The 22,044-nt window shown below is 36.6% G+C and overlaps 1 protein-coding gene across 1 annotated transcript in view; it reads left to right on the top strand.

The window, feature by feature from the left end:
• Positions 1–5,280, top strand: part of SLC9A4 (solute carrier family 9 member A4) — a 35,153-nt gene extending 29,873 nt beyond the window's left edge. The window contains exons 10-12 of the mRNA XM_070942896.1: positions 665–796; positions 1,990–2,083; positions 4,901–5,280. Of these exons, the coding sequence (XP_070798997.1) occupies positions 665–796; positions 1,990–2,083; positions 4,901–5,280 (606 nt within the window). The remainder of the gene's footprint in view (positions 1–664; positions 797–1,989; positions 2,084–4,900) is intronic.
• Positions 5,281–22,044: the final 16,764 nt, after the last annotated feature.

Here is a 22,044-nt window from a genome sequence, read left to right as displayed (position 1 = left end):
GATGGCAAAATTTTATTTGTGAGCTATCAATTTAAGAAGTATTTCTGAAAACTACTAAGATGAACTCAGAATAAAGTAAAAAAAAAAGCAATATTTTTAATATACACCTACCAATTTTTATTTCTGTTTGGGATTTTAAACTACCATATTCCAAATTGTCATCCATTTCAACTCTCCTTTATTTTTTTTCTGTGGATGCTATAGCCTATGCATTATGGGCAATCATCCCTGGAGTTAAACTATCTTCCAAGTGTGTCCTTTATCTCCTGGACGTTTAGACTTTGCTAATGTGGGAATTTCCTCCAAAGCAAAAATCAGAGAACCAGCACCCTTTCTTGTAAAGACACCATGCCAAGTTGGCTACAATGGAAATCATCCTTGGAGAAGGATATTTAGAATAGGATAGGATAGGGTAGGGTAGGGTAGGGTAGGGTAGGGGAGGGGAGGGGAGGGGAGGAGAGGAGAGGACAGGACAGGACAGGACAGGACAGGACAGGACAGAACAGAACACTTTATTTGGTCAAGTGTGATTAGACACACAAATAATTTGTTCCAAAAGCTCTCAGTGTAATGATTTTCTGAAATCACTTTATTATAAAGCGGTCATTTTACAGGCATTGTTTGGGATGGTGAGGAAGATCAAGTAATGCATTTCTCATTTCAGACACTATCGTACAACAGATACAATCTTGCCACCGAAACAAGTGAAGAGCAAGCCAAAGAAATCCTTGTTCGACATCGATACAGCATGCGGCAGTCCACAAGGAAAGGTCACAGTTTACCATGGGGAGGACAGGTATCTCTCACATAATGAGCTATGGGTTTATGCAACAGTGTATGGAGATTACTGAAGCGTCAGCCAAAATTATGCAACAAGAGAAGCTATCTAATGATTGGATAAAAGCATAGAAATAGCAAAATATGCGATCCAATAAATCCATAGATTGAGAGGCTAAAGTCTACAAGGCAACGGTATGGAATGGTGTATGGATATGAATGAGAGCAAGGATGGTTTCCAAGGGTTTACAAGTTTGGAGAGTGAATGAAATTGCTGTAAACTATTAATTTTATCCCAATCCCTTATTTATTTATTTATTTATTTATTTATTTATTTATTTATTTATTTATTTATTTATTTGTCACATTTCTATGCCACCCACTCTCCGAGGACTCTGGGTGGCTTACACCAAAGACAGTATACTAAATAGCATATTGTCCCCAACAATCGGGGTCCTCATTTTACCCACCTCGGAAGGATGGAAGGCTGAGTCAACTTTGAGCTGGTGAGATTTGATCCGCTGATCTGCTGAACTAGCAGTCAGCTGAAGTAGCTGCAGTACTGCACTCTAACCACTGCGCCACCTCGGCTTCTTATTTTTAATCTCATCCCTTAAATTTATTAGCTTATATTTTTAACTCTTTTTCTTGTTCTGTACAAAGGAAATGCTATGGAGGCGAGTATATCTAAATAGGTATTCTGTATACTGCTTCTCATTAGCAATTGATGTAGCCATTGGATACACCATATCAGCTGTAGGGTGGCTAATTTTCCTTTCTTTTTTTAAAAAAAAGAATTAACAGAAGAATATTATTGTCATTGTAGGGAATGTTCAACCAGTAAGCATTTAATTTTAAAAAAAAAAAAACTTTAGAAAGACAGAGATTTCAAGTAATATGGATGAGCATTATTTGGATGAGCCGACTTTGAGATTTTTAATTAGCTGAAATAGACATAAGGATGATCAATGGGCCTCTGGACAGGTTGGGAATTGGGACTATTCCAGTATTTTGAATTTATGTATACCACATCATGATAGATAAGTTTGCAATTATACTATCGTTATAGTAAAATATATTTTTAGTATTAATTGCACTAATTTCAAATATATTTTCACTTTTTTTCCTATAACTAGAGGTCAGATCATTCAAAATGGAATCCACACACATTTCTGCAAATGTGTATCTCCTCTTTTTTTATTTTGTCTACAGGCTGCCAGTAAAAACCTACGTTATTTATCCCTGCCCTTCGGTAATTCTCAACCAATGAGAAGAACAACTAGGATTGATGAGGATGATCTACCAGGTAAGGCTTTTTAACTGAAACAATAAAATTACTGGCAATCCTTACTAATTTTGCTTTTATCCATCAAGTTCCAGATAGATACAACCTTGGCAAAGTTTTGCTTTCAATGACTCTGTGAGATAGTGCCCATCAGAATTTAAATGCTTACCAATCTGGTGCTTTCCAGATGTTTACGATTTCAATTTTGTAAATTTTAGTTGCAAAACAAGTGGAAACACTGGTTGAGAAAGCTGGTTTAGAGAAATATCCACTTTTTGCACTGGTATTATTTAAAATGATATTCACTTCATTATCACAGACAACTGATTTTTTTTCTACATCTTTTACAGCGAAATAAGATTCGGACAGCATTGTCCAATTTGAATACCATGCCTTAGTTTAAGGAAGCAGTCTGAATATAGACATAGCTTCTTTAAGGTTTCATATTAAAGGTACAATTGCTCTAATCCCTTGATTACTTAAAGCAGCAATGTCACTTTTTAGGCAAATGTGGTAGCCTTTAAAGCTCTCAGATGCTTTAAAGAAGCAGTTCTGCTTGCACCCTATGAATTCCAAATTATTTTATACATGGCTGCAATTAGGTAACTATTAGATGGTACAAAAAAGTTAGATTTCTGCTATCACATGGTTGTCCAGATTTTACCAGCCCAGTTCTAGTTTCCACTTAATCTTTAACTACTAAGTAGGTATAAATAGGCAGCTATGTTTTTTCAAATATTTTATATTTGCTAAAGGCACAGAGAAGCAATTCATTTAAAAAATAGCAACGTGAGCTGTAGATGAAAAAAAGATGTGGCTATTATACTTGTTTCACATCAGGATTTTCATATCAGAAAATACACATACAATAAAAAATATTTACAAACAAGTAATTTTTCATTTCTGTATCCCATTTACTGACAAATATGGGCTAAGATGTGTATTATATACTAGAAAAATAGAATTGGAAGGTACCTTGAGGGTCTTCTGGTCCAACCGCCTACTCAAACAGGAAACCCTACAACATTTCATAAAATGGTTGTCCAATCTCTTTTTAAAAACCTTTAGTGCTGGAGTACCCACAACTTCTGGAGGCAAGTGTATGTGTGTATGTGTATATGTGCATGCAGATACACATATGTGTGCATGCATACATGTGCAATATTTTATGTCAGATTTGCTTTTGGATATGACAGTTCCAGCCACATTATTAGAGATGATTCAGCTGAAGCATTTAATGTGCCAAATAATATGTATAGTTCTTTAAAAGAAGCTCTTCTTGGACATATAATGAAAATGAAAGATTTACATCAACTAATCTTTTATTTTTAAAGCTAAACTTCTTTGAACCTTATAATTAAATCTGCCCCAAACCCATCCTGTTTTTCATTGGCAAACAAAACTATTTATTAATTGCAGATCTTGCAATTAAGATAAAACAAGGTTTTATCTTGTATGGTCCAGCAGTTGGCTCAATGCCCCAAAATATTAATACACATAAAAGAGGTGAACAGTCACATGAATCACTGGACTCAGTATAGCCAACGCTTTGGACAGTTGGATTTAGCAAAAAAGAGAAATTATTTATTTATTTTAATAATTTCTATGATCACCTATCAGTGACTCTGAGTGGCACACAAGTGTTACAACACTTTATCCAGTGTTCATCTTGAACCTGTAGTTAAAGAATCTTAGCCCTGTCCAATGTCATTTTACCAGTGGTGGGTTTCAAATTTTTTTACTACTGGTTCTGTGAGTGTGGCTTGGTAAGCGTGAAATTGCTTGGTGGGCGTGGCTTGGTAGGCATGGCTTGGTGGGCATGGCAGGGGAAAGATACTGTAAAACCTCCATTCCCACCCCACTCCAGGGGAAGGTTACTGCAAAATCCCCATTTCCTTCCAATCAGCTGGGACTCGGGAAGCAGAGAATAGATGGGGGCAGGGCCAGTCAGAATTTTTACTACCGGTTCTCCGAACTACTCAAAATTACTACTACCGGTTCTCCAGAACTGGTCAGAACCTGCTGAAACCCACCTCTGATTTAGACCAAATGTTGCTATTTTTATAAATAACCATAAGGAACCCTAGTTTCTTCATTACACTAGTTTTGTCCATTCTCTAATAAAGATTTATTGGTGTTTAAAAAGAATCTTCAAAATTATGGGCAAGGAGGTAGAAATGTAAAATTTGGTTTATGTGGCACCAAAGAAAAGGAGATGCCGCCACAAAACAAAGGGAAAAGAAAGCGAGAGCCAGTGGTGGAATTCAGTCAGTTCACACCACTTTGGGAGAATCGGTTGTTAACTTTCTGAGCAGTTTGGAAAACTGGTTGTTGGAAGAAATAATTAGGGCAGAGAACCGGTTGTTAAATTACTTGAATCCCACCACTAGCGAGATCTATATGTCCCTTTTGTATAAGGCAAAGGTATAATAATTACAATTTAAATAGAAATATAGTGCATATCACTATGATAAAAAAATCTGTGACTAAATAATCTTTTGTTTAGCTTGTCCAATTGTTGGTTCTAATGGTCATTGTTATACTCATGTCGGAAGCACTTAAGACTCTTTCACTTTAAAAATATGGCAGGTGACATCACTGTTGCCCGGGAATGCCCACTTGGGGGCTCCTTTTATGACCCCATAATGTGTCCACTGAAGTGGACACCAACAGTGTCCTACCAACAGTCACTGATTTCGAACTGCTGAGTCAGCAGGAGCTGTAGTGAATAACTGGCGCTCACTGTCAATTACTGATCTCTGCAAATAGAATACATAGCTACCATATCATTGTCTTCAACTTCTCTATAATTATGTAGATATTTCTTTCTGAATTCAGGATATGGTAGCAGTGATTCCGAGTCTGTCTTCATGATGCATAATTCAGAGCCTGGACCAAGGTCACCGCAGAAGAAACACCGCCAGCAGGAGGAATTTCTCCCAATGGAGCGAATGCATTCACGAACTAAACCAGCCAGTTTTACAAGGCAGAAAAGAACAAATCAACAGGATCAGCGAGCCAGAATACAAAAACCACTTTTAGCCCCGAAGCCTCAACTTAATGCTGTTCTTGAAACTGATACCCAGGAACTTGAGTCAGAGGATGAGGTCAACAGGGCTTCATGCCCTACAGCACCTGTTGTAGTATGGGCAGCAGAAACCAGAGGCAAAAACCATGTTTATCGGTCCAAAAGACACTTTACTCAAAGAAAAAAGTGAATCCTCACCCTCGCTGCATGCTATGATGACAATTTTCATTCCAAATGTTTCATAACTTGTTGGAAACTTCTAAGTGGAAAATTTTTGTATTCTTAGAAACTCTAGGCAAAATAAAAGATTTAAATATAGATTATCTGTAATCTGTCTCTTACTATCTGAATATTATTGTTTTCAGTAAATTTGTGATACTGAAAATCTTGTTGCAATAAATTGTGATCAAGCTGACTGACAGTTCACTCCTAAACGCAGAAGAAAATGTCTGCAATGATTATGAAAATAACAGGACTGAGCTATTAAATAAAACATTGCATTTGTTTTACAGTTGTACAACTGTGCAACACAGTTGGGCTTGACTTTATCGGAACGAAGTGTTATGAGGCACATATAGTGGCCAACTCTTTTTAAGGAAACACCTTTGCACTGACTCAAATCTTCATTCAAGTTTCATAGCTGAAGAGGTTTCAAAACATCTATTTTACATATGTATAAATCTAGTTTGACTTCCAATAGCTGCTTTGTAGCATCAAGATGTACAGACTGGATAGCTGTTATTTTTATTGCTTCATGAAATGACTCTGATAGGGTAATTCTCATGAACTTTTATGAAATTATTAAAGCATTTTAATTTTAAAGCTTTGCAAAGCCTTAATGTTAACAGAACTATCTCTAGTTGCTTGATCTGTGAAAATACATATAATTATCTTGCTTAAAGATATTATGTAATTTGTTTTCCATTACACTGAACTATAACTGCTCTTGTTTGCATTGTTAAATAGCACTATTGGTTGACTTGTAGTAATTATACTGCATAGGTTGAGCCACTGTTTCAGTGCATTGAAATAATTCAATGCAGTAAAATAAGTTTGAGGTATTGAATTTTATTGGTTCTTCCTAAAAGAAAAGTTGCTCAAGATCTCCAGTATCAATCATGTGCATGACTCCAGATACATACAACAAATGTTTTAAATAAAAATCTGCCTTAGTGAGAATATGAGGACTGAAGATTTTCTCAGATGCTGTGACATGAACTCATTTCATCAACTCACTTTGCCTAACAAAGAATATTACCTATATGATAGATAGGTTTGCCTATAATTGCCTATAATTCTGTCACATGAGGCTTTACTAAATCTTGCAATGTATGTCTCAGAACTACTGCTCTATGAAAGTATTTTTATTTTTGTTTCTTAAATGCTTCTTGACATCACAGACGTAATCATTTTCTGGTAAGTTTCTTTTTGCATGGGGCTAGATAGACTATTCAGTCAGTCAGTCAGTCAAGCATGCATGAATGCATTCAATTTATATGGTTGCCCATCTCATGTTGATGATTTGAGCAGCTAATAAAGTTAAAATGGGCCTGGTACTAAAATACTGGAGGAGCCATCTCACCCCAATTACATTGACCTGTCTCACCCAAGCAAGCAAGGGATGCTGTGAATGCCATTAGTCAAAGAATTTCAGGATCTAGGAAAAGGACCTTCTCTGCTTTTGCCCTTTGGAACATCTTACCTGCAGAGTTGAGGCAACATCCCCTACTCTTCTGGATTTCAGGAAAAATGTTAAGTCCTGGATCTGCTCATTAGCATGGGAGTGTGTGGGTGTCTAAGTTTGTGATACAACCCTAGGAATGGCTGGTGGCAGTGGTGAAATCTGGCTAGATCTATCCAGCTCACACGAACCAGTAGCGCCAGCAGTGGGAGGCTCCGCCCACCCACCGGAACGTTATTACATCCCATTTTTGACCCTCTGCGCATGCGCAGAGGTGCATTCGCACTCCCGCATGATCCTGTTCCCAAACTGGTAGCAAAGGTAAGTGGATTTCACTGCTGGCTGGTGGTTTGAGGGCACTCCCTCCACCTGGTTAACTTTTTTGTGTCTTCTGAATTTTTTAATTTTGGTTTTTTACTTTTAACCTGGACATTTTAACCTTGTTATTCATTCTGTTTCTAATTGTCCTTTTAGTCATCTGTTTAGAACCAACAAATAAAATAAAATAAGCTATACAATATAAAAAACAGAAAAAAATCACATAAAACTTTTGAATTTTAAAATGAATACTTCAAACGACAATGGCAAATTATAATGTGTATAAACAAAATGATTTCCAAGGCTGTATTTATTACTATGATTTCATACTGGATTTAGTTTCATGCAATCACACATAGACACACATACATAATACAAAGCACTTTTCTTAGTCATGTCTGAATTATAATATATTTATCCTACAATTTCTATAATGGCTTAATAATAACTTATAATATTATTCAGAGCTCTCTGTTCAAAACAAAAAGAGTTTTATATGTATGTATGTATGTATGTATGTATGTATGTATATATATATATATATATATATATATATATATATATATATATATATACACACACTAAGAGCTGATTTGCCTACCACCAGACATAAAGATATCATCAGGAAATAATGTTTTATTTAATCAGTCTTCAAAGCTAAGGCATGCTACTGATATGTTATGTATCACAAAAATGTACTTTCCAGGGACAATAGATGTTTTTTTGAAAAGCAGTAATAATAGCTATTGCTGAAAGAATATCTTGTTCTTAAAAACAGTATTCAAGATGTCATTGTACACTGATTGTAATATAAGTATTATCTAAAATGCTTCTCAGAAATTTAGCTTGTAGGCTAATAGTCTCCAGTACAAAAATAGTAGATTTTAAGCTTGGCAACCTTAAAATGTGTGAATTTCAACTCCCATGTTGGCTGGAGCGGAAATCTACACATCTTAAATTTCTCATATTTGAAAAGTGCTGCACTAGACTTATGCAAATTATTCAACCCGGCACTTTGCTCATGAGTGAAGCATGTCTTTGGATTCGCTTTTGTAAAGTTTGAGCTACACAGGTGTAATGCTGAGGTTTAAGGGCTTTCTGACATGTTCCAGGAATTCTTAGAAATCATTTTTCTCACAAATAACAAGACCTGGCAATGTCTAACAGTAGAAAAATTGAAGAAAAAGACAGAGGGACTAATTTTGGCTGCATAAGACCAAGCCTTAGGAACAAATACACAAAGCCAGAAGTGAAAAGGCAGCAACAGAAAACAAATGTCACCTCTGAAAAGAAGGTGAAGAAACAGTGGACCAGCTAATGCAGAAAGGTCATACAGACTGACTACAGATAACAGCATGGCAAAATAGCAACAACGGAAGAACTGCAAGAAATACCATTTGCCTGTAAGCAAGAACTGGTGGGACCACAAAATAGATAATGTAAAGAAAATGAAAAAGCTAAAGTCCTCTGGGACTTTGGAATTCAAACAGACAAGCACCTGCCGAATAATACCCCAGACTAAAAACTGTTTATAAGGAAGGCAAATAGGTGTGGTTAGTGAATGTTACACTACCTAGATACAGCAGAATAGAAAGAACTGAAGAAAAAAAACACAAAATACAAAGATCTGCAAATAGAAGTAGAATAACTCTGGCAAAATAAAGCAAAAATAGTACCAATAATGATAATGATTGGGTGCAATCCCAAACATCTGGAGCACTGCTCCATCTGCATTGACATAATCCCCATCAGTCAATTCCAAAATTGGAACAGCTTATATTCTGTAACAGTACCTTTAATATCATCAAACAACATCTGCCTATCCATATTCTTGGGAAAGGCTCAATAGGTTGATAAAAATGCCAAATCCAGTCTAAATATCTGGCTGTGCAACCAATCATAATACTATTACCATTGCACATATGAACAGGAGAAACAAGTATTTATTCAAAAAGGAAAAATACAGATGAATTTCCAATCTAAACTCAACCTTAGCTGAGCAAACACAGTGCTGTGTGTACTATTATCTTCAGCCTGCACTATAATTACCCCTACAGATTTGCAAAAGATTTGCTACTGGGATTAAGCAGCTGTGTGCCAGAATAGATAGGGTGGGGTTATTTTTTAATGAGTTACCAAGAACAAAGAGGTTGCAGCTAGCTGGTGCTAGGATTTGCCAATCCCTGTAATGCATTTTCAATTTGAAAAAAGGAAACCTTTCCTTTATTTAGAAAACCTGCTTCACTAATAATTTCTTAGTTCGGATTCCTGGTCTCAGGAATGCTCAGATGCACACAGAACACATACTTTCACTTCCAACAGAAGATAGGTTTGTAAGGTGTTAATAACCATAAGTGAGTAATAAGAAGTTCTTTTACTTAGGCTGTTGAAATATAGGAAGTTTAAATGGAAAGATGCAGAAAGTTTGAAAGCCTACAAACAAATGTCCAATAGTTAAAATACCATGGGCTGAACATGTGCTGAGAGGGATCCAATTCCTTAATTTTAAGTATACTGTCCTATCACTCATATCACAATATCCTTGTGAAAGTCCTTGATTTTTCTCAGTAGATAATAGCATGATTCAAGTTACATAATCATATTACAGCATAAAACTTATTTCATGATACAGCATGATTCATATTAATGCTCTGTGAAACCTGGCCAGATTTCTGCAAAGGTATATTTGTTTTGCCTGAGCATGAAATTAAATCTGCGAACTGAAGTCTATGGAAGTCTGGTATATACAGTATAAAAAATACTTTCTTGTGGCTTACAGAACATAGACAGCAGTGTTAACATCAGCATTGCCCTTAGTAAATCTAGCCCTTCAATGTCTTTTCAATCTTCCTGAGGTTATTTTTTTATTACATTGAGGAAGCACCATCATCTTCAGAGATCAACTAGTATGCACTTCTTTGACAGGCAATGAAGGCTAATCAGTGAATATTTTAAGAAGCCTGCTAAAGCTGATGTACAATTTACAAATCAACATTTTTATTTTATTTCATTTCTCAATGTTTGTGTGCCATCTTGATCAGAGCCTTTATGCACTCCCAGAAGAAAATGCAAAACACCATAAAACTTAAGCCCTATAAATATGTAGTATATATTGTCCATATATAATTAGCAACATAGCCATAATAACACCTGCCAGCTACAATGCACTACATTGCTAATCACCACAAAATAACCTCATGAAGTCCAACAACTCAACAGAAAAGGAACGTCTTCACCAGTTTCCTATATTAAACGGAACAAGAGGTTGTCCAAACGTCAGGGGAAGAAAATTCTACTGTCCTGTGCAACCATAGAAAAAGTTTTCTCCGGTATTCCCAATCCCCTAAGCAATCAGAACCAGAACTTCCTGGACAGAATGTCCATGATTGAAAGATTCCATTTGGAAAAGACAGTCCTGGTGAAAATTATGAGGCAAGACAGGAAAAACTTTATAAATAATAATGATCATTGCAAATTGTGCTGGAAACCTATCGATAATCAATGTAGTTTACTGAGAATGGTAGAATTTTGCTAAAGTGGATCCAATATCTTCTCAAGCAGGCTGACAAGCATTTTGGACCAATAGTAGTTTGAGGCAGCCTTCAGAGACAGCCCCAATACAGCTGATTACAAGAATCTATCCACAAGGTGATGAAGGCATAATTTCTCCCAGAGAGATACCATTGTGTAATGGAGGAAGACACAGCAGCCATCTCCAACAGCCACCTCCATTGGTTCCTGACACTGTTCCTCTACAACAGAATCTCTCATTTTGCCTGCAGAGTGTCCTTCATGGCAATAGTTATTCTTTCTTCTTTTGGCTATTGCCAAAACACAATTCAGAAAGAGAAATACCCAGTCTTCAGCAACCAAGTCTGTGTAATTGAAAACATGTCCCATCTGCTATCAGTGAACTGAATGAATGAGTGTTTGAAAAGGAAACATCTCAGTTTTCCTTTAGAAAATGAACCAGTAGCTGATAAAGCATAGTGGCTGCACCTTCACCTGTTAAATCTTCAGATTTTTTCTTCAGATTTCAGTAAGTCAGACATCTGTATCATTTACTATTTTAAGTATAAGCAAAGAAGCCACAGGAGACAAAATACTGATCTTATAATTAAATGCACCGCTCCAGAGGTAGTCAGGTGTACAACCAGGGGTGAAATGCTACCAGTTCGCTACCTGTTCAGGCGAACAGGTAGTAATAAAAACTACCAGTTCGGGCAAACCAGTAGTAAAAAAATGCTACCGGTTCATCCAAACCATTGTATTTCCGACAATGAGCTGTGCCGCGTGATTTATATTCACTGGAATGCAGAAAATCCTGCTTTCTAGCAAATCTAAATTGGGCGGCGCAGCTGTTCCCCACCCCGCTGTTCTACTTACCTTCTTAAGCCTCCTTTTTCTGCACGAAGCATGTGTTTGGTGTGCACTGCGCATGTGCAGCCAGTGAACCAGTGGCAAACCGCAGAGAACCACTGTGTACAACTCCTGCTATAAACAACTGAGTTGTGTCTAAATTATTGTGGATTACACCTATCATAATATAAGTAGCACTTTAAAGATGCCAAGTATTCTGTAGTGATTATCTCCTTAGCAGCGTTAACAATAATGATGTGGATTATGCGGCACCTGTACTATGATATCACCAAATTATTCCACATGACATCATTTTTAAAAAATTTCCCAGCTAAATAGGTTACCTACCTGAAACTTCTTCAGATGAGTATGGGTAGAGATTAAAATCTAAACTCTCAATTCTAAATGCTGAAGGTGGAAGAACATGAATGGAAAATTGTTTCAGTATCAGGCAAAGCACCTCTTGAGCTGCTTTATAAGACTTCATCTTATAAAGATTAGCAACCTGAACTAGTTGTTTTAAATAAGAATAGAATTGCTAGCCAATGGTTTCCAGTCTGAAGATAGTCTTTGATGTATAAACATATACACAGATAATACAGCCTTAAATCTCAGGATATGATATTCTTATCCTAAATCTCATGGTGGTGATATTATCAAGTTTCATCTCTTAGGTAATTTAATTTCAGGGTCCTGTAGATTCCCTCCAAAGTGGATAATGGTATTATGGTACTAATAACTCTTGTGACTGATTCTTGATTTATATAGTGACTCTCAAAAACTTCACTGGAGAGTACAACAACTACATCAGTGGTGGATTGCTACTGGTTCAAACCGGATCGGGCAGAAGCGCCACACGTGAGTGCAAGTGCGTGTGTGCGCACGAGCGAACCAGTAGTGACGGGATTTGGAACCAGCCCCTGAACTACATGAAAGGAATGGTTGAATGAATCTTATCTTACAATTTTCTTATTGCAACTGTTAAAAAACTGCCTTTGATGTCAACCTAGTCATTTGTCATCCATGCCAAGAATAAACTGTGGTATTCATAATGCTTCTGAGCTATATTCCAATAATATCCAGCATTATGGCTGAATTTCCTAAGGATGTTAAATTTGTCAAATGTCACAGGATGTTTACTTTTGATGTAGTCACACTCTTGTAGTGTGACTTTCCATGCTTCACTGTAACACCATATCCTCCTTCTTAGGTTTAGTTTTCAATGGTTTTCATACATGGTTAAAAGAAAGATTTAAAGTAGATGACAGAATATTTGGAACTGAGCAACAAAAGATAGAATTCGAAGATGAATTATGTGCAAATCAGGAACATGTAATTTGCAAAATATATAAATTCTTGCTGAAATTTGATAAGGAGGAACAAGTGAAAGAGTGTATGATAAAATGTGCTAATAATTTTTTGCAAAACATATTGTATCTTACAATATATAACAATAGTTGAAAGGATTGAAATTCACAACATGTTATAAACAAAATTTTAATAAAATTACCATATGTATCTTTGATATTTGACTCCAAAAAATTATCTAGAATATGTAAAGGTACTTCAAATTTATTGGTAATGTTTATAACATGAAGAGTCATTTTAGCATGCTTGGTGGACTTGTAAAAAAAAAAATCAGAAAACTTGACTTCAGATACAGTACATATATTGATACAAAGAATTTTAAAGACTAAGATTCACATGAAAGCTGAACATTTTTTTGGCTGGAGGGGGGTTTGGGATTAATGGACAGACAAGTAGAAAAATGCTGTGGCAGATTGTTTTTATGTATGATCATGGCTATGACATGATTATAGAAAGATTCTGAATACACAATGGAAGAAGATGAAGATGATGATGGATCTAATAGAGATCATAAAATTAACTTGAGAAAGATCAACTGCTAATTATCTATTAGAAATCCCTTATGAATATTTTGTTGAAAAATGAACTGAAGCTTTATGGATTTATTGATTAGAAATAGTAGATTATGGAAAGAAAGAAACTTGGATGACCCTTAGAGAGAGAACATAAAATATAGATGAATTTATAACTGCTGTTAAGAAGACTAGAAGCCACTTTTTAATTTTTCTTTTTTTTCTTTTCTACTTTTTGTCCAGTATCTATTTTTCCCTTTTCTATTATTTTTCTCCATATCTTTTAATTTAAAATTTGTAACATATTTTACTTTGTGGAAAAACTTGTTTAATAAAATTTATATTGTATAAACCACATCCTCCTCTCTTTTTCTCCTTCTTAGATGTAATAAATTAATTTCAAAACTGGGCCTACAGTGGGGATGGGAATGGGGAAGACGTGGAAAAAGATCTGTAAATTTTCCCCTCTTCTCTCTTTGACTCATGTACCTTTAAATTGTTCAAGTATTGACACACCGAGAATCCAATCTGGAAAAGCAGTCCCTTTTTATTTCTGACTTGGTGTGGGTTGTGCCGGTGTATGCAGTTAATACAAAGCAATATCTTAGGGCTGTTTTTTTCCCTTGATTTGTTTTTTTTTAAAAAATGATTCTGCAGAGTTTGCTTTCTGTGTATCTTCATTGCGTTCTAGGATTTTTGCTATCCAAATATTGTACGCTTATTGCGATCAGGATTTTTGAGAATAGCAAGGTTGAGAAAACCTAGTGCAAGTCATTGTTCCATTATCCTTTCCCCAGTATTTTGCACATACTTTTCTGATTAGCAGACCTTAGGCTTTGCTGATTTATGAATTTCTGCTTCCTGGACCAGAAGTAGAAAACAGTATCACTTTAGTTTGTGTTGAAGTGCAGTGCTATCGAATTGCTATTTAGAGGAAGGATCCTCAGTTGGTCGTTGATATGGCCTAACTCTGTCTCTGAGCACTTGTTATAAACTGCCTATCAAGATGCTGATAAGCATCTTGAATTTTTGAAGAGCATTTCTTGGTATTTTGCTAAATTCAGAAGGTCATTCGTGAACTCTATGACATCTAAATTAGCTGTTCTTCATTTCATACAACCAATAAAGTTGAATAAAAGCTTCATTCTCTTTGTAGGTGCAAAAAGCAATTGATTGAACCAACATTATTTAAACTAACATCCTTTATTCCACTGCCTATTTGAAGATCTAATGAGTCTATGTGACCAATCTTGAAGTTAATTTAGCTCACCGGAACTGGAAAATAGGCACGGCCTTTTATTTCTGATAAAGGAGATAAGATACAGTATTGCTTACTATACAAATATCCACTGCCCAACAGAAACTTTTTAACATGCAGTGAAAAAGGAAGGAACAAAAGGAACAAAACCAATTAAATGCAAGCATGACACAGCAGAATTGCCAAACACCAATATTAAAAAGAATCAAGGAACAAGAAATAACGTTTCAACTGACCATGATATGAAAACTGCAGAAAACAATTACATATTCAACAGCAATCAGAATAAAAAAGAATATTTCAAAACTAATTTGAAAACAAGAGAAAGGGGACCTTTGGCACATTTTACCTTAGGAAGATGTATGGTTTATCATATACTGAACATTACACATTTTAAAGAAGAAGAAAAAATTATTATTATTATTATTTTAACCCCCATAGCAGTGGTGAAATCCAATTTTTTTACTACTGGTTCTGTGGGCATGGCTTGGTGAGCTTGGTGTGGCTTGGTGGGCATGGCAGGGCAAGGATACTGCAAAATCTCCATTTCCACCCCACTCTAGGGCCAGCCAGAGGTGGTATTTGCCGATTCTCCGAACTACTCAAAATTTCTGCTACCCGTTTTCCGAACTGCTCAAAATTTCTGCTACCGGTTCTCCAGAACCTGTCACCTATCCCATAGTGATATGTGTCTTCCTTAATCTCGGGGCCTCTGCCAGAGGCCTGGGAGTTTGAGGGTTCTGTGCAGTATCTTAGCTGTTCCTAACACTACACCTTTCTGAACAGAGAACTTTGATGATGCTCTTGGGTGCTTAGGAGTTACAGTTTTGAGTGCTTCCACCACCACTGGGACTACTTAGGTGTTTACTTTCCACATATTCTTTAGTTTATCCTTAAGGCCCTGGTACTTCTTCCTGATGCTGCTAACACTAGCACTGCTGTTTTCTGATCCTTGTCCGGTACCATGATGTCTGGTAGATTGGCCAGTACCTGCCTGTCCATTTGAATCTGGAAATCCCACAGAATCTTAGCCCTCTTATTTTCCATGACCTTCTGTGGATTCTCCCATCTGGACTTGCGAGGATTTAGTCTATACATTCTGCAGATATTCCCGAACACAATACCAACTACTTGTTCTCCCATTCAGTATGTGCTGTTCCTGTGTGCTGTTCCTATCTGCATCATATACCCTGCCATTATGTGTTGGACTATCTATGAGGTATTTTTGTATAGTCTGCACCTTGGATTCTGTCTAGTGTGATAGACCTCTGCTTCCCTGGATTTAGTGCTTAGTGCCTGTTCTGTGCTGCTATGATCAGTGCCTCGATGCTGTCTTTTAGTCCAAGCTTTTCCAGTCATTGGTAGGATTTCCTAATGTTTGCCACCTTAACTATCTGTCAATGGTACATTCCATGCAGGGTCTTGCCTTGTCATGGTACTTCCTCTGCTATCTTCTTCCTGAGGTCTGTGAAAAAAACCTATCATAGGGGGAAAAAAAACAATTGCTGAAATATTATTTATTATAGATTCATACTGTTGACAGAGATTTTTCCAGTTATTAAGTGCCACATTGGAGGAATCCAAATTAAAGAATTCTCAACAGATGGCTGGGTAGTTTCTGATTAAACATATCCAACAAAAGGGAGTTTATTACACCTCTTAGTGACTGATTGAAAAGAGTGTCCTTTTTTCTTTCCTCCTCCTCCTCTTTCCTTCCTTCCTTCCTTCCTTCCTTCCTTCCTTCCTTCCTTCCTTCCTTCCTTCCTTCCTTCTTACTTACTTACCATAATGTTCACATTTTGGACAGGGAAGATATATGGTTTGAGAAAGAAGCTAAGGAATCTATTTATGCTAAAGAGGAAAATCCTTCCCTCAATAGAGGTGGAGACCTCAGACACAACCAGTCCCCCATTTTTATGCTACTCTTGCATCAGCACCCAGGAAGATCAAGACCACTTCACAGGTTCACAACAGAGGTCACACTTTATGACCCACCTAAGGATTTAGAAGCAACAACCCTTAATGACTGTCTGCCTAATCATCTAATGATTCAGATTAGGTGAGAAATGAAACGGCACTATATGGGGTCCCCCTAACCAACTTGCTCAGATTGAAGAAGCTGCTTGGATAAGCAGCAAAATGTTGCAAATCAAAAAAGAAAAGTCAAGTTGCCATGATTTAACTTCCAAACAACTTTACCTGGATGATTGAGAATCTTCATCAAGATTTTGAATAGTGGTCATCATCCCAATGCATCATCAATCAGCCATGACTCATACACAAACCCCCAATTCTGCAGGTTCTTAACAATTGTTTCAAATTAGTTTTTGTACCCTGGGCAAACCACTTGTAGGATGTACATTGAGAATGATGAAGAGCGTATTTAGTTTTAAAGGAAAAACTGTAGTAGAAAATGGAAGGGCTGCAGTGACCTCTATGGACAATACAAACAGCAAATTGACCAAGTAGGAAACAGCAACAGCAGCAACTTCTTTCAAACTAGCAATGGCTCTATTAAAGTCCCAACAGCTACTTAAGGTTGTGTTAAGGCGGGGTCTTCTTTTTGGTATTCATGGACACTAACATTTTCACAGATACCTCCCATGATACCTATCAACCTTCCTTACCGATCTTTCTTCATGTTAAATAATTTAGTTTAATTTTGAAAAATGAGAGACTCATGATTTGCAGGAAAAAAAAACCCTGATATCTATTAACAAATAAAAATAACTTAGGCTTCAGATTGTTAAACTGTAGACTAATACATTTAGGCACTCAAACGCTTGATTGAAAAATAATATTGAAAAGAAGATTGAATGAGATAGGATGAGATAGAAGATAAGATGAGATAGAATAATTGATCTGTGTGGCTGGGCAAGGATTTGTTTCTACAGTCAGGATTTAGCTCTACCTAGAAATAAAAAGCCAATTTCCTTACTACCGATTTATAAATTATGTATAAACCGTTATACTGTAACGGTTCTATACTGTGACAGAAATGATGCAGAGATTTTTCTCTAAACCAGAATAGTTCCAGAAAGAAATATTAGATATTCTGTCTTAGGCCAGCAATGAATTGTGACACACTACAGTAAATATGCACAACTTGAGCTATCTGGAAAAAGAAAAAAGGATAAACATCCAATCTTTGTATTGTTTGGCTAGGATTATAGAAACAAGACTGGTAAACTGCTAGGTCTGGCCAGAGGCTATATTCAGCTTGTTGGATCACAAATCATGTCAACCATGTCAACCATGTCATTTTTGGTGTGTCACAATAGATTCAGCCTTGCTCAATCAATCAAAGGAGTTATTGCACTCTCTTAATTTATACAATTTTTTTTCACAAAGCCTCTTTTAATTTCAAAATGCTATCTAAAAATTAGTACTCAAAACATGTATACATGTGCATATGTATGTGTTTGTGTGTACACAAGCATACACATACACATGCATAAAGCAGTGTATCACTGCGTAACTAGCTTTTGGAATGAACGAGAAACTGTACATCAAATGGTTAATGGATTTCATTCAGTTGAAAGGAATCAACTTAAACTTTTATCTAACACTTCTCTTGCTGGATCAGCTAACACAGCTTTTTAGTTTGTTGAGGAAGCACCTTGAAAAACTACTTTTTTGCTTGTCCCAAATTTTGATAGTCAGAGATCCAGTTGTATGCCAAGGTTCAGGCAATCTTGCTCAAATGTTGCAAATAAGACAGGTGTAAAAATTTGGACACCTTTGGCATCCAAACAAGTACTCATGTTTCCGGTAACTAGCTATAAGGCTTTCTATTCTCATTTTTGGAATCCCCCCCCACACCCATATTTCTTTGAAGATACACATATGAGAACAGGCTATGCATTAACTCGCATGGGTCAGAGATTCTCCATGCTTCTCTAACATGCTCTCTTAGTTTTAATTCCTCTTTTAGTTTTACAATCTTCAGAGCTTTTCAACATAATTTCTATGACTAGTTTAACATGAAAGAGGTGCAAATATGAAAGTTAACTATCGCACTTGTATCACTTGAATCAGAACAATTCCACCTCCTTGCAATAAACTAACTGTTCAAACAAAAGTCTTGGATTTAACTCTGTTGGATTACGTAATCTTGCTTTACGTACAATGTCAAAGTTGAGGAATTCATTTTAAATAGATTTCGTGATGTGGTAAACCAAAATTTGGCTGATAGGTATCAGAGGTAGACATAAATGTTCCTGAAATTGTGCCAATTTTGTGTCCTTTGTGATTAGGATCAAATGTACTGTACACCTGATTACTCTGTGTAGTTGCTTCCTATCAAAAATAAGGCATCAGGAACAGCATAGCCTCTAAATTATTTATTACTGTACATTCTTGAGGAGTATTCTGAAAGTGACTGGAAGTTCTGTTTATTTTCTAAAAATAAGAGCAGAGATCTTTAAACTTTTAATTGAGTATCAGACGTAGTAAAATAGCAGATGCTATCCTTAAAAACGTATTGGACAACAATTGGCACATAAGTCAAAAGCTTTAAGATAACACATTGCAAAGACATTTTTTTTTAAAAAAAATGAAATCCTCAATTATTTCTTATGTACTTTTAAATAAATGTGGTTCAGAAACTTGCAGTAAAGATGAGAAATAAATAATAATATTAAAAAAAGAAATCTAGCAGCACAGAACTGAAATTGGGGGCGGCATGAGAAGCAGAGGAGAGGGATGCAGGCAGGGAGGGAGGGAGGGAGATTGTGGCAAGACATGGGATTTCCTTGTTGGTAATATGGTTCTGACAAATGAGAAAGCTGGATATTGATGGGGAATGAGTGAAAAAAGGCAAGATGTCAACCATGATTGAAATCCTGCTCCTTCGCCTGTAATAAGGGATACAGTATTTCTTCAATTATGTGATTTGACTAAAAAAATGTAGATGACTATAGGTGGGAGAATCTTTACTAAGACAATAGGAAATGTATGCAGTGAGCAAGCCTCCTGGAAGATACTGCGGAAAAAACCCGTTCTGTTGGGCTCAGTAGCCAATTGTTGCTTAAAGTTATTGAGCTTATTGTATAAAATTCTATGTTTTATTGTTTTTTTCTAATTGTTTTCACTTGTTCATAATTAAAGGTTTAATTTTTTTCCCCATATTGAATACTCCTAAAGAGGCAGAAGGAATTTTTCTTTAGAAGTCTCCCTGCTAATTAGAAACTTAGCAGCAAACCTGCTTAGAATGCTTTGGAAAGGAGCTGTGTTAAAACAGGAGTCACATGAATGAATATATGTTTGCACTGGTAGAATATTAACTCTGTTTGTAGGTGCAGACATGTGAAAAAAAAATTCACTATAATATATGTACCATATTACATAAGAACATAAAAATGATTTTATACATGTAAGTAATTAGTCCTCCAGTTACATTTATTCCACACTTATATTTTCCTATTTCACTTATTGATTGTATATTATTTTTCACTCAGTCTTTTACAGGATAATGTAAATGCAACAAAGATTTTTACAGCTATATGGAAAAATCAGGCATATTGAGCTAGAAAATCACATTATGCCAGATTTTACAACAATATTTAGAACACTGGAATATATTCACTACGAATAGATTGAAAAATGTCCATGACAAATGAAACCTACCTGCATGTTAAATAAATTTCTATATAATTATTGCCAACTTAATATATTTACATTCCTCAAAGATATGAAAGAGGTGCATAACAATGTATTGTTCAGAGATGGTAGCAGTTGAAGGCTGTCACTTATTTCCTTAATTTTTATCTAGTAGTGAATTTTACATAAATTTGTCTGCATAATTGTTTAATTATCTTACTTGGTGTACAAGTAATTTTCTAAAAACACTGTGGAAAGCAAAATATCTCCCTGTTCTGCCCCAGCTACAGACCCCAAGGAACGCAGCACACACAAAGTCCGGACAAACCTTAATTTTTTTTTTTTAAATTTGATTTATATGCCGCCCTTCTCCGGAGACTCAGGGAGGCTTACAATGTGTTAAGCAATAGCCTTCATACTTTTGTATATTTTTTTATACAAAGTCAGCTTATTGCCCCCACAAACTGGGTCCTCATTTCACCTACCTTAGAAAGGATGGAAGGCTGAGTCAACCTTGAGCCTTGGAGAGATTCGAACCAGCAGAAATTGCAGGCAGCTGTGTTAATAACAGGGTGCATTAATCACTGTACCATCAAGGCTCTTTGATTTTACTAATTAAAGACTACTAATGAGCTTTCTTCAAACACAAGTTCAATAAATCAGTCTTTTCTGAACAAGGGTTGTTAATTTAACTTCATTAACAGCCGACAAGAATTCAAAGAATAATAACTCAGTTCTGAGGCACAGTATTTCAGATAACCATAATCTTACTGTGGTTGGCAGAATGCCCAGAAGCAATTTGCAGGAAAACTGATAAGAGAAAAACAAGAGCCGAAATCAAACGTTTCTGTAATCAAGACTCGAAGGAATGTGAACGAAGTTGTTTCCTGCAAATTGCATCTGTCATTGTCCTTCCTTAAATAGGCTAGGGGAGTGGCCAATTAGCCCCAAGCCTTACTCTTGAGGAGACCTCCTCCTGAGGAGCCACTCCTGCCTTTTTGCAGCTCTGTGCGCTTGTGCATCGAGAAGAGGCTCCTCCTTTTCTTCCTCTTCATGTATGGGAGCTTCTGGAGGTTCTGAAGGCCCTGGATGAATCCCTGCCTCTGGCACCACATCCAGTGGTGGGATTCAATTTTTTTAACAACAGGTTCTGTGGGCGTGGCTTAGTTGGGGGTGTGGCTTGGCAATCATGTGACTGGGTGGGCATGGCTAGCTGGTCACGTGACTGTGTAGGCATGGCTAGCTGGTCATGTGACTGTGTAGGCGTGGCTAGCTGGTCATGTGACCAGGTGGGCGTGGCTATGTGCATAGGGACTACTCAGAGGGCTGAAAAAAAGTCATTTCTGACTGGGCCTTGCACTTTTGACCGGTCCTCACACTTATGACCATCCTCACATTTATGCCCGTGCAGCATTCTTAATAACCATGTCACTCATTTCACAACTGCTTCTCTTCACTATGGTGACAAGATAGGGCAAAAACGTAAAATGTGAGGACAGTCGTAAGTTCGAGGACTGGTCAAAAGTACGAGGACCAGTCAAAAATAACTTTTTCAGCCCTCTGAGTAGTCCATATGCACAAAAGGACTACCCAGAGGGCTGAAAAAAGTGATTTCTGACAGGTCCTCGCACTTTTGACGGTCTTCACACTTATGACTGATCATCATTTATGTCCATTGTAGCATTCTTAACAACCATGTCACTCATTTCACAACTGCTTCTCTTCACCATGGTGACAAGATAGGGCAAAAACGTAAAATGTGAGGACAGTCGTAAGTTCGAGGACTGATCAAAAGTGCGAGGACCAGTCAAAAATAACTTTTTCAGCCCTCTGAGTAGTCCATATGCACAAAAGGAC

The sequence above is a fragment of the Pituophis catenifer genome, unplaced genomic scaffold (assembly GCF_029215685.1).
Source record: "Pituophis catenifer annectens isolate HBS135680 unplaced genomic scaffold, rPitCat1.0.hap2 SCAF_4, whole genome shotgun sequence".
Lineage (NCBI taxonomy): Eukaryota > Metazoa > Chordata > Lepidosauria > Squamata > Colubridae > Pituophis > Pituophis catenifer.
This window is presented reverse-complemented; position numbering and strand designations above follow the sequence as displayed.